Here is a 13,900-nt window from a genome sequence, read left to right on the forward strand (position 1 = left end):
AGGGGGACAGTGGGAAATGGGGCACAAGGCCTTTCCCCTCTAGGGGGTGCCGGCTCTGGTCCAGCCCCCGGGCAGGGAGACTGGCTGGCTCAAGGGGGATGGGGAAGGGGGTCTTTCCCCTCTAGGGGGTGCCGGCTCTGGTCCAGCCCCGGGGCAGGGAGACTGGCTGGCTCAAGGGGGATGGGGAAGGGGGTCTTTCCCCTCTAGGGGGTGCCGGCTCTGGTCCAGCCCCGGGGCAGGGAGACTGGCTGGCTCAAGGGGGATGCGGAAGGGGGTCTTTCCCCTCTAGGGGGTGCCGGCTCTGGTCCAGCCCCGGGGCAGGGAGACTGGCTGGCTCAAGGGGGATGGGGAAGGGGTCTTTCCCCTCTAGGGGGTGCCGGCTCTGGTCCAGCCCCGGGGCAGGGGGACTGGCTGGCTCAAGGGGGATGGGGAAGGGGGTCTTTCCCCTCTAGGGGGTGCCGGCTCTGGTCCAGCCCCAGGGCAGGGAGACTGGCTGGCTGGTTCAAGGGGGATGGGGAAGGGGGTCTTTCTCCTTTAGGGGGTGCCGGCTCTGGTCCAGCCCCGGGGCAGGGAGACTGGCTGGCTCAAGGGGGATGGGGAAGGGGTCTTTCCCCTCTAGGGGGTGCCGGCTCTGGTCCAGCCCCAGGGCAGGGAGACTGGCTGGCTCAAGGGGGATGCGGAAGGGGGTCTTTCCCCTCTAGGGGGTGCCGGCTCTGGTCCAGCCCCAGGGCAGGGGGACTGGCTGGCTCAGGGCAGGGGGGACGGGATAGATCCGGTTGGGGACTATCCATGGTCGCTGCAGTGGCATTTGGGGAGTTACACAATGGAGAATGTGAACAGCGTTGTTTTCACTGTCTGCCCTGGAATCACTCGCCAGGCGCCGGTGGGGTTCGAGGAGGTGGCCGTGTGTTTCTCCCAGGAGGAGTGGGGGCTCCTGGACGAAGGGCAGAGGCAGCTCTACAGGGACGTCATGCAGGAGAACTACCAGGCTCTCATCTCACTGGGTGAGCCGGTACTGCCCCTGCTCCCTGGGGATTTGGGGGGGCTTATGCACCCAGGGAGGCTTCAGCTCATGACTCTTCCCGAGCCCTATAGATTTCTGAGGGAGTGGCCCCTGAAGCCCCCAGACCTCCACCTCTGACCACTGGGATGTATTGTATTTATATGGCTCTAGCACCTCTGAGCCTCAGCCACGGCACTGTGCTGGGTGCTGTATATTATATATTAAGTGTATTATGGTAATCCCTAGGAACCCCAGTCATGGGCCAGGACCGCATTGTGCTGGGCACTGTACATTATTTATTAGGTGTATTACGTAATGCCTAAGAAACCCAGTCATGGGCCCAGGCCCCCACTGTGCTCGGTGCTGCACAGACCCAGAGCAGAGACAATCCGTGCCCCATGGAGCATAATGCAGAGCCCTGTCTCCATCACAGGGGGCACAGCCCACCTGCCCACAGGCATCTCCCTGCCCCCAAAGGGTCCCTGTGAACTTTCCCCCTCCACTCTGATCCCGTGTCCCCCCACAGAGAGCGGGGCTGGGATTAAAATCAGGGTGAATTCTCTGCACCGAGCCCTTGGGGGAGATTTCAGCGAGCCCCGTCTCGCCTGTTTCCTTCCCCCGAGCAGGATTCCCTGTCCCCGACCTGGCTGTGATCTCCTGGATGGAGCGAGGGGAAGAGCCGAGGGTCCCGGCTTTCCAGGGCTCTGAGGAAAGGGAGATCACCCTCACAGGTGAGGAATGAGGGACACCGGCTCGGAGTGAAGGGGGAAGCTGGGGTCCCAGCCAAGCCAGCGGGAGCCCCCCATTTCTGTCTCCCCTCACTCAGTGTCATCCCCAGCAGGTCTGTGTCCTCACGGCAGGTGTCACTCCTGGATCCCACCCCTGGCAAGAGCCCTTCCCTCCCCCAGCCTTTCTCTGAGGGCTTAGCTGGGATGTTGGGGTAGCCCCGAGGAAGGGTTTTTGGGGGATTTGCTTCCTGCCCATCAGGTTTTCTGCTCAGTGACAATCCCTTTTGCTGACCCCTCTCTCACTGGCGCAGGGAACGAGTCCCGGCTGTATTCTCTTGAGGAATCACTCCGTGAAATTTTCTCAATGTGTTCCTTGAAGGACATCAAACTCCATGATCATGTTATGGTCCCCTTCTGGCCTGGAGTCAGTGGGGCCAGATCCCCGGAGGGTGTAAATCAGTGTTGCTCTGCTGGAGTCCGTGGGGCCAGATCCCCGGAGGGTGTAAATCAGCAGTGCTCCCCTGGAGTCGGTAATGGGGTTCTGCCCATTTACACCTTCATCTCTGAATCTCTCTTCCTTTCCCAGGAGGCGAGAGGCGCTGGAGGCAGAGCCAGGAGAATCCCATCCAGGGAAGCCTCAAGAGGCTGCAGCCCCAGCAGACCTTCCCAGGGATAGCCCGGAAGTGGGCCATGCAGAACCCCAGCCAGGGCAGGGCTTGGGGGAGCCAGCCCGGGGCACCCCCGCCTGGCAGATCTGCTACATCCGGCCGCCAGGAGCGAGGCTTCGGCCGGCTGCTGGGCATCCTCTTCGAGCGCTCGGCCGCGGCGAGGCCGCCTCGGCCCAGGGAGCACGGGAGGGCCCCTGAGCGCAGCAAGGGCTCCGGGAGGCCCGACGGCTGCACCGAGTGCGACAAGAGCTTCCGGCAGAAGCCGCACTTGGCCACCCACCTGCGCACCCGCACGGGCGAGCGGCCCTAGCCGTGCGCTGCCTTCGGCCAGAGCTCCAACCGGATCGAGCACCGGCATGCCCGCACTGGCGAGACCCCCTTCCGCGGCCTCGACGGCGGGAAGGGCGTCTGCCTCTCCGCTCCAACCTGGCGCAGCCCCGGCGCCTCCACGCAGGGGAGCAGCCCTACCTCCACGCCCGGTGCGGGAGGAGCTTCTGCCGCAAGCACCGGCTGACCCGGCACCACCAGGGACACACCGAGGAGGAGGCTGTTGCAGTGCTCCCCCATGGGGGCCGCCCCGGCCGTAGAGATCAGGGCTGCACCATGCGCTGGGGGTGGGACGCTGCCATTCCCGGGTTGGGTATTGCCTCCACGCTCTGCTGCAATGTGATGCTGGAGCGCCAGGGCCGGGCCCTCTGCTGCAGTGGGGTCCCGCGAAGGCTTCTGCAAAGCTCCAGGGAAAGTCACTGGCTGGCGGGACAGGGAGCTGAAAGAGCCGAGAACGGGGAGGGAGCGTTTATGGCTGCAGGCAGCAAAATGTGTTGTGATTGGTTGATGATAATTAGACGGGGCTGCCACCACCTCTTGGCCACCAAAAGACTGTCAGACAAGCTTAAAGAGAAACCTTACAGCTCAAAGGAAACGGAATAAGGGGGACTGTAAAAAATAAAAGCCTTACTTAAGACTTTACTTTTCACAGCCTTCACTTGTTTTCCGTCTTTTTGTGTATCTTTAATGCGAGTGTGGAAGAAAACAATGTCCTCACTCTGACTTGGAAGCAACAAGCCAGAGGCAGCTTTATTATGAGCAATTGCGTAGGAGAGTACACACAGGCAGGGATTCCTCTCCCTGGGCAGGTCTCCGTTAGATAAACAATTAGGACAAGCATTTGTACCTTTTGTTACCAACAATAATGATCAACAACCGCATCCTGTTTATACATATTCCTTCTGATATCTTCCTTTTCTCAGCAGTGTGTATTCCATTCTTATCTAACACAAGGTTGAAAAACAGCATCTCTTACCGGTTTTCTTGTTCCACTCGCCCAGGCCCTGCCTGAAATCTCACGTTATTCGAGCTAGTGTTAGCCTGACTCTTAACTTTATTCCTAGAAGTCAAGATATCTGCGTTCAAATTCCCTTTATCCTTTTCTCTACCTCCACACTAGAATAAAGAGATTTGGTTATTGTTACCATGGGATTAAGTCAGCAGTAATTTGACATGAAAGCCCAGACCGCTTTCAACTCTTTAGTGTTGAATGAGGGGTTTAATCTTACCCCTTGTTGGACCTGGAGCCCCCCTTTCTGGACGTGGGGTCCCTCTTTTCAGCACAACAAGGGCCCTGAGTGAAACTGGGATCACTAGACACTACTGGAATAAACTGTAAGGATTCATAGACTGTAAGGGACCATTAGATCATCTCCTCTGATCTCCTGTATAACACAAGCCGTACAACTTTCGTGAATTAATCCCTGTTTGAACTAGAGCAGATCTTTTAGAAAAACTTCCAATCTGGATTTAAAAATTGCCAGGGATGGAGAATCCACCACAGCCGTTGGTAAATTGTTCCACTGGTTAATTCCCCTCACTGTTAAAAATTTGCAAGGCACTGATGTCTTGGTAAAACTGATTATTTTAATAACTAATAATCCCAGGAAATCCAGAGTTAAGAGGAATGAGGGACACCGGCTCGGAGTGAAGGGGGAAGCGGGGGTCCCAGCCAAGCCAGCGGGAGCCCCCCCACTTCTGTCTCCCCTCACTCAGTGTCATCCCCAGCAGGTCTCTGGAGAAATATTGGCACTTCCCTATCTTGTTTATATTCATTGCAACAGGGCATCTCATCCCAGAGAAGGGAGAAAATGCTCCCTCTCTGAGCACCTACAGAAACCTCCCCCTGTCTTTGGGATCCGATCACCAATGAATGCCTGTTCTGATGATGTAACCCTTTGGGGTGGAGTGGCTCTGGATAAGAATGCCTTTGCCTTTCTTCGACCATTTTCAACCGAGCTCAGTGGAATTATTTCTGTTAAATAAACACAGTCGTTGAGATCATTAAATATTAGCAGGCAAATGTATAGCACGATCGAAAGGCTGGGAGCTGAGAGGAGGTGAATTCCAACAGGAAATAAAGGTCTGATTTTTAACACTCAAGGGGAATAACCGTAATTTATCTGGGAATGTGGTGGATTCTTTTATCACTCGAAATCAAGATTGGACATTTCTCTTCAAACGATCTAGCTCCACCAGCAGTTATGAGATGGATGCAGGAGCTACTAAGAGAAATGTTCGGTCCTGTGTTAGCAGGTCAGATTAAGATGATCCTAATGGCCCTTTCTTGCCTTAAAATGTATTAATCTATTATTACTCCACACACAGTAAACATACCTGAGTGTGGGATCTGACATGGCTGAACTGGCCTAATTAGAAGAGACTCTCCACGACCTCATATCTTTTTCCACATTTGGGCAAAGTGAGTCGAAAACACAACAGGTCAGAATCCACCACTCACCCCTGTGGGGGCATTTTAGATTCGCTTTGCAACAGGAATAAGTCGCAACACAACGTGCAGGGCAGGAGGGATTCATGCCGGCTGCATGCTTTCCTTTTTGCATTTCATGCAGGTGAGGCAATGAATCGGGTCCAGTCAATTTCCTTTTTGTTTCTAATCCATTTCACTTCCAGGCTCTGACATAATGCTGCAATCTCTGGGTTGCAAACAATGCAAGTTTAACAAAGCTTCCCCTGCTCACTTATCAGCAGGATTGGAAGCTAGGCCCTTAAAGTCCACAGCATGGGCCTCTACTGCTTGAGATAAAGGAGTATTAGCATGCAGCTGTAGAAGGCTGTTATCTTCCACGTGGACCAGCCACAAGAGGCAAAGAAAACTATAAAAGGTGCATTTTCTTATTTTTTAAAAAAGCAGGCATTAAACAAAAATTCCCTGCCCCTGTTCCTATAACCCCAGACATTATTAAATCAGGTCATTTTTTACAAGAGAGAACCCAGGGGTCCTGGCTCCCAGCCCCCACTCCCCTCGCAGAGCTGGGGAGAGAACCCAGGGGTCCTGGCTCCCAGCCCCCACTCCCCTCGCAGAGCTGGGGAGAGAACCCAGGGGTCCTGGCTCCCAGCCCCCACTCCCCTCGCAGAGCTGGGGAGAGAACCCAGGGGTCCTGGCTCCCAGCCCCCACTCCCCTCGCAGAGCTGGGGAGAGAACCCAGGGGTCCTGGCTCCCAGCCCCCACTCCCCTCGCAGAGCTGGGGAGAGAACCCAGGAGTCCGGGCTCGTTCCCGGGCAGCAGGAACGGTGGGGCCGGGAAGATTTCCTGGGGACCGGGTTGCCGGCGCACCGCATCCTGTCCCCGCTGAGCTGCGGCTGGCAGCCGGGTGAGCGGCTCCTCGGCCCGGACCCCAGCGGACGGAGCTTCTGCCCCTCCGGGCAGGGGTTCGCCTCCCTCGGGAGTCCCGCAGGCGGAGCCCTGTGCCCCGGATGGGGGGGTAGAGAGCAGCTCAGCTGCAGGGATGTGGCTTTTAAATAACCCCGAGCACCGCCAAAGGGAGGGGGTGGGGTCGGGGGGGGGGTACAGGAGGGGGAGGGCTGGGAGCCAGGACTCCTGGGTTCTCTCCCCAGCTCTGGGAGGGGAGTAGGGTCTGGGGGGGTACAGGAGGGGGAGGGCTGGGAGCCAGGACTCCTGGGTTCTCTCCCTAGCTCTGGGAGGGGAGTAGGGTTTGGGGATATACGGGAGCCAGGGCTGCTGGGTTCTCTCCCTAGCTCTGGGAGGGGAGTAGGGTCGGGGGGGGGGGCAGGACTCCTGGGTTCTCTCCCCAGCTCTGGGAGGGGAGTAGGGTCTGGGGGGGGGGGTACAGGAGGGGGAGGGCTGGGAGCCAGGACTCCTGGGTTCTCTCCCTAGCTCTGGGAGGGGAGTAGGGTTTGGGGATATACGGGAGGGGGAGGGCTGGGAGCCAGGGCTGCTGGGTTCTCTCCCCAGCTCTGGGAGGGGAGTAGGGTCGGGGGGGCTACAGGAGAGGGTGGGCTGGGAGCCAGGACTCCTGGGTTCTCTCCCCAGCTCTGGGAGGGGAGTAGGGTCTGGGGGGTTACAGCAGGGGGAGGGTTGGGAGGTACAGCAGGACTCCTCCGTCATTATGGCATTGATCACTGCTTCTCTATGGAAGAGCCCAAAAGTGCCCTTGTGAAATGTCACCTCTGCTTGGATCTGCCCCCACCTGTGTGCACAGAACAGGGCCAGGTTTGCAATCAGGCAGCAGCCTCTCTACTGAGCCCTCGGGGGAGATATAACAAACTCACCCATTTCCTTCCCTGCCAGCAGGATTCCCCATCCCTGCCGTGATCACTGAGATGCAGGGAGAGGAAGAGCCATGTGTCCCGGATCTCCGGGGTGCTGAGGACCAGGAGAGCCTGAAAGGTGCCCACAAAGGTGAGCAATGAGTGACACTGGTTCTGAGAGTGGCCAGGAGTGAAGAGAACAGCTGGGGTCCCAGCAAAGCCACCGGGAGCCCCCCAGTTCTGTCTCGTCACACTCAGTATCATCCCCAGCAGTTGCCCTGTCCTCATGGCAGGTGCCGTTCCTGGCTCCCAGCCTGGCAGGAGCCCTCCCCTCCCCCAGCCTTTCTCTGAGGGCTCAGCTGGGCTATTGGGGCAGAACCAGCCTGTCCTCTCCTTACTGGGAAAGTGTTTAGGGGAATTGACTTCCTGCTCCTCAGGTTTTCTGCTCAGTGACAAACCCCTTTGCCACCCCCGGGGGGTTTATCAACTGAGCAGACCAACTTTCTGACCCAACAAACGGGAACACCCTTGCCCCGCCCCTTTTCGGAGGCCCTGCCCCTTCTCCAAGGTCCCACCCCGGTCCCTCCATCACTCACTCTCCTCCACCCTCACGCACGTACTCATTTTCACCACACCAGCGAGGGTCCCTTTTCGACCAGGTGTTTGGTTGAAAACTGGACACCTGGCAACCCCAGGGAATGAGCCCTGGCTGGATTCTCTCTCTCCCTGCAGGTGGCAGGATGGATGAGGAGAGTCCCCGGCAGCATGGGCCAGTGGGAGCAGATCCAGATGGGGCATCACCTGATGAGGATGTTTCCATGGGAGAAGATCCACATGGGACGCTGCCTGGTGGGAACGAGTCCATAGAAGAAAACCCAGATGGGGCAATGTCTGATTGGAATGAGTCCGTAGAAGAGGACCCAGATGGGGCGTTGTCTGATGAGACTTTATCCCAGGTTCCAGCCCTGCGGCGAACCTCCGAGCGCTCTCCTGGCTCACCAACCCCTTCAGCCCTGGAATCTCAGTGGGAAAAGCCCCCAGGGCTGCCTCTCCCATTGGCACCCACCCAGCCCAGACGAGCCCCCAGGAAGCCCCCTTGCCGCGAGGCCCCCCCGACCATCTGCAGCGAGTGCGGGAAGAGCTTCACCCGGAGCTCCCTGCTGGCCCAGCATCAGCGGGTGCACACGGGGGAGCGCCCTTACCAGTGTACCGAGTGCGGGAAAAGCTTCAGCCGCAGCTCCACCCTCATCCAGCACTGGAGGACCCACACCGGGGAGCGGCCCAACACGTGCCCCGAGTGCGGGAAGGGCTTCAGCCAGCGCTCCGACCTGGTGAAGCACCAGCGCGTCCACACCGGGGAGCGCCCCTACCAGTGCCCCGACTGCGGTCAGAGCTTCAGCCGCAGCTCGGACCTCATCAAGCACCAGCGCGTCCACACCGGGGAGCGGCCCTACGTCTGCCCCGACTGCGGGAAGGGCTTCAGCCGCAGCTCCGACCTCTTCCAGCACCAGCGCACCCAGCGCGGCGAGAAGCCCTACCAGTGCCCCGAGTGCGGGAAGAAGTTCAGCCGCAGCTCCAACCTCATCCGCCACCAGCGCACCCACACGGGCGAGCGGCCCTACGTCTGCCCCGACTGCGGGCGCGGCTTCTCCCAGAACGCCCACTTCACGGACCACCAGCGGAGCCACCGCCGTGAGAAACCCTTCCACTGCACCCAGTGCGGCAAGGACTTCGGGCGCAGCTCCACCCTGGTCAAACACTGGCGCACGCATACCAGGGAGACGCTGTGAGCCTGGGGCGGAGGGAGGGGCCTTCAGCTCCCCGGTCACGGACCAGGAATCCCAACGTGGCCTCCTGGGGAACTTGACCCAGTATCTCCCTCGGGGTCAGCTTGGGTTGGTTGGGTCACGGCTGGTCCCTTGGAGGATTTCATACAGTGTGTTGTCCAGGGTCAGCCTGATTAACAGTGTTGCGAGTAGAGTCCTTGATGCTCTTCTCCTGGAGGATTTGAAACAATGTCTCCTGCAGGGTCCATCTGATTCAGTGTTTCCAGTGGGGTCACCCCCCCCTTACCTGGCACATTTGATACAATGTTTCCAGCAGGGTCATTTCTCCTTTCCCGAAATAATTTGATTCAATGTTTCCAAGAGAGTCGATTCTTCCCTGGAGGTGCCTAGGCCAGGGTCCGCTTGATGCAGTGTCTGCACTGAGATCCAGTCTCTTTCCTTGGGTGCATTGATACGTCGTCTCCAATAGAGTCACTGAACTTGGTACAATGTTTCCACCGTTGTCAATTCTTCTGTCTGGGTTGATTTGATACAACTGTATCCAAGAGTGCCAGGTTTTCCCAGGTGGTATCTAGACTAAGGTCAGTGTCATACAGTGTCTCCACTCAGGTCCATCCTAACGACTTTGGGTGAGTTGATACATTGCCTCAAATAGAGTCAACTCTCTTCTCCCAGGGCAGTTTGGTTCTAGGGTGGCCAATACTCCCCTTGAGGACGGGATACAATGGTCAGATCCTCAGATGGTGTGAATTGGCATGGTTCCATTGCAGTGAATGGAGTTCTAGTGAGAAACAGCAGGTGAGGATTCACCCCAATGTCTCCATCATTAGCTCTTCTTTCTAGGGGCATTGAAGCCAGGAACCTGATCCTGCTCTCACTTACATGGCCATTTTACATCAGTGTAATTCGACTGACGTCAGTGAGGTCACTCCAGATTTACACCAGGGTCACTGAGATCAGAATCCAGCTGTAACTCATCTTCCATGGATGACAGTGGGGTCATTCCAGATTCATACGAGGGCCATTGAGATCAGACTATGCCTTGATTTCATTAACATCAGTAGGTCCCTCTGGATTTACACTGAGGTCTCTGAGATCAGAATCCAGCCCTAACTCCCTTAACTTCAGTGTGGGGAGATGGTCATGGGGGAAGGTGGTCGCTCCAGCTTTACACCACCATTAACTAGAGAGGAATCCTGCATCAATTCTGGTTTCCTGGAAGGTTTGAGGCTGTTTCTGGACTTTTGCAAACCAGTCCATAGATGACTGGGTATTTTTACCTTGCAGAATAAGTAAGTGGGTTAGGAAATTCGACAATGAGGATTGAAAAGGGGAGGAAATACAGAAGCAGCAGGTATTCTGTAGGAGGTGTTCTGTTTATTTCTCGGGGAACATGTAGGTGGGGGCAGGGGGAAGGGAGGAAGGAACCAGAAGCCGAGGCAACCCCTAAAGGGATCTATGCTTTCACGGACAATTGGTGGAATATAAAGAGTAGGGCCCTACCAAATTCATGCCACATTATGGACCATGAAATCTGGTCTCCCCTCTGAAATCTGGTATTTTATTTACTTTTATCCTGTACTATAAAAGTACCCTATATGGTAAAAGTACACAGAATTTCTCAAACTGCGGGTCCTGATCCAAAAAGGGGGTCGCAAGTCTGTTGTGTGTGTGTGTGGGGGGGGTCACAGTATTGCCACCCTTCTGCGCTTCTGTTGGCCAGCTCTGAAGGCAGCACAGAAGTAAAGGTGGCAATACCGTGACCCCCCTACAATAGCCTTGCAACCCCCTCTTGGACTGGGACCCCAGTTTGAGAAATGCTGAGTCTTAAGGGCTTTGTGTGTTTCTTGTGCCGTTTTCAAATACGTATTCATGTTTCGTTACAGCACCGTGAAATTCAAGATTTCAATATCTGAAACTGTGACAGTCAAGATTTTTAAAATCCTGTGGTTGTGAAATTTGCAAGAATGGACCGTGAATTTGGTAGGGCCCTAATAAAGAGATGTCTAAATGCTCCTTGGAGTAGGGGGAGGTGCAGTGCCTCAAGTCAGGTTAATTTCCCCCTTCACCCCTTGCTCTGCAAGAATCATTAATGCACAGTACCCTTCAGACCCAGCTTTAGAAGGGAGGTCCAAGCAATCCCATTTCAAAAGCTGATCTCACTTTCCTTATGGGCTCTGACTGGGTGATTCAATGCTCCTGGAGTGTCTGTGTTATCTAGGGCCATCTGCGACTTGCCTGAAATGTTGGGGCCCTTTGTCTGACTTATCTTTGGGCAACTGAATTTGGGGACTTCCGGTTCAGAACAAAATGAGCCTCTTTTGCTTGTGCTGTATATTAGAGGAAATAGACTCATAAGTCTTTGCTCAGCTCTAGCCGCAAGAGGGTGGTATAAACCCACATTGTGCGTTCCACCCGCCTTTTGTGTCTTGGCGTTTCACCTGCTTATGGTAGAATTACCCACAAACCACGCATCTCTGTCTGTGTCCCAAGCAGCGAACATGGGTCATATTTGCCTGTATTAAATTTCCAGCGTAACTGCCTTGCATGTGTCTAAGAATGAGGGGGGAGGGCATTGTTTGTTTTGCTCTGTTTTTGTTTGTGCATGTTTCCCATTGGTCACTTTAAATGCTTTTTGAAAAACATGATGTTTAATCAGCCATTGGAACTCCCTGCCACATGACATAATGGAGGCTGAGACTTCGGTAGGATTGAGGGAAAAGGATTTATATGGAACATGAGCATATCTACTAGACCAGTGGTTTTCAACCCGTGGTCAGTCCGCAAACTATTTCTAAGGGGTCAGTGAAAGCTTGTTACCATAAAACGGTAGTTTTCAGTGTGTGGTCTGCGGACCCCTGGAGGTCTGCAGACTACTTCTAAGATTTTCAAAGGAGTCCATATCTCCATTTGAAATTTTTTTAGATATCTGCAAATGAAAAAAGGTTGAAAACCACTGTATGAGACAAAAATGTATAAGAGATCTAAGCCATCATAGCTCTGGGCATAAGCCAGGCACTAATGTAGCAGAGCGAGGAAGAAACTTTCACAGTGGGTAATTTATTTTATAATGGCCCAGGACAGGGCTTCCTGCACCTTCCTTGGAAGCAGCTGATGGTGGCCGCTGCTGGAGACAGGATGCTGGGCGAGATAGTCCATTGGTCTGATCCAGAATGACAGGGAGCAGGTGAAATATCAGGCTAGATGGGCCCATGGGTCTGATCTCGGGCAGCAAGGAGGCAGGATACTGGGTCATATGGGTCCATTTTCTGAGCTGATGCAGTAATGCCCTGGAATACTGTTTCTGGTCATAAACCTGGTTCATTGTTTGGCCAATATCTTGTCCTTTCTGGGACCAGTGCAGAGGAGAATTGCTAATTCACCCAACCTGATCCCAATTGAGGGACAATCTGCCAACCCCATGTTCAGCTTGTCTGTTTGTAGAGGCAACACACCATATTTCTGCTTCTCTCAGTGTCTGTCATTATTCTGGTTTGTAACTAAAACAGCAGTAAATAAATTGAAACAGGAGGGGATCTGGCTGGCTCAAGGAGATGGGGAATGGGACATGAGGCCCTTCCTTTCTAGGAGTGCCAGCTCTGGTCTGGACCCAATGTGCGGGGACTCAGAGGGTGGGGAATGAGATATGGACTGGCTGGAGTAGGGAATGGGATATGGGGCCTTGCCTTTCTAGGGAACACCAGCTTCAAGACAAGCTTGCCATGACTGACTCGGGGAGGGCAAGGAACGGGATATGGGGTCGTTCATTTATAAGGTATAAAGCAGATATTAGTAGTATCTGGCTGATGAATCTTGCCCATATGCTCAGGGTTTAGCTGATCGCCATATATGGGGTCGGGAAGGAATTTTCCTCCAGGGCAGATTTTCCTCCAGGTCCTGGAGGTTTTTCTCCTTCCTCTGTAGCATGGGGCACGGGTCACTTGCTGGAGGATTCTCTGCTCCTTGAAGTCTTTAAACTACGATTTGAGGATTTCAATAGCACAGATATAGGTGTGAGGTTTTTTGCAGGAGTGGGTGGGTGAAATTCTGTGGCCTGCGTTGTGCAGGAGGTCAGACTAGATGATCATAATGGTCCCTTCTGACCTAAATATCTATGAATCTATAAGTTCCAGACTGGCTGGCTCAGATGGGTCAGGGAATTAGAGTATACCCCTTTGCACTAACAAGGAGTATGAGCTTGTCCTGTGTTAAAAATAAGGTGTGTGCTGTGTGGAATATTGTGAGATAAAACAAGGCCATTTTCGCACCTTACCCAGAAGAAACAGCGGTCTTGTGAGAAGATTCTTTGTGGCTCTGAATAGCGTCCTGTTTTGCAGGACAGAGAAGAAGAGAAAAGAGCTAGTTTCAAGAAGACAGATTTGAGATGGGGCCTGGAGGAAGACGGAAAGATTCCTTGAAGACAGGGACAGAAAGCGAAACTGCAGGAGAATAGAATTTGAGTGAGAGTTTGAAGTTAAAAATAACAGGGGTAAATCCCTACACAGGAGGTAGCTACAAACAAATGTTCAGATTGAAAGCCTAGACTGGAAGTTGAAGGTTCTTCTTAGAAGCAGAAGCTAAGGACTGACAACTCAGTACTTTAGTGAGTGGCAAAATTATCCCGTAAGTCAAAGAAAGAAAAGATTTCAGAGTAGCAGCTGTGTTAGTCTGTATCTGCAAAAAGAACAGGAGGACTTGTGGCACCTTAGAGACTAACCAATTAATTTGAGCATAAGCTTTCGTGAGCTACAGCTCACTTCATTGGATGAAAAGAGTCTTCCTACCTTAAGTGAATTATTAAGGACATCTGAAACAGAACTGGTAGGGAATTGTCCAATGAATTTTTTTTTGTCAAAAATTACCAATTTGTCAAAACTAAAAATTGTAATTAATTTTTGTCAATGCTGACAAAATTTTCAACAAATTTATATCAGAACAATTTTTTAAATGGCTCTTTTATTTAATTTTTTTACTTTACTGTTTCACTTCATTCTGACATTAGGATTTCATTCCGAGTTTCCTGTTTCTTTTCAACTTTACCATGTCATTCCCCCCCCCACTTCCCCCCCCCCCCCGGCGTATTCCTACCCTCCTTTTTCTGCAGTGTAGCAGTGGAATTAGAAATCAAAATGACCACTAGTGGCCTTCATCTTC

General features: G+C 53.8%; 1 protein-coding gene across 1 annotated transcript in view; it reads left to right on the top strand.

The window, feature by feature from the left end:
• LOC144265965 (uncharacterized) overlaps positions 1-12,270 on the top strand; it is a 191,642-nt gene extending 179,372 nt beyond the window's left edge. Inside the window, exons 3-4 of the mRNA XM_077819070.1 lie at positions 2,624-2,708; positions 8,077-12,270. Of these exons, the coding sequence (XP_077675196.1) occupies positions 2,624-2,708; positions 8,077-8,749 (758 nt within the window). The 3' untranslated portion in view covers positions 8,750-12,270. The remainder of the gene's footprint in view (positions 1-2,623; positions 2,709-8,076) is intronic.
• Positions 12,271-13,900: the final 1,630 nt, after the last annotated feature.

This window comes from Eretmochelys imbricata, chromosome 6, assembly GCF_965152235.1.
Source record: "Eretmochelys imbricata isolate rEreImb1 chromosome 6, rEreImb1.hap1, whole genome shotgun sequence".
In the NCBI taxonomy this organism is placed as follows: domain Eukaryota; kingdom Metazoa; phylum Chordata; order Testudines; family Cheloniidae; genus Eretmochelys; species Eretmochelys imbricata.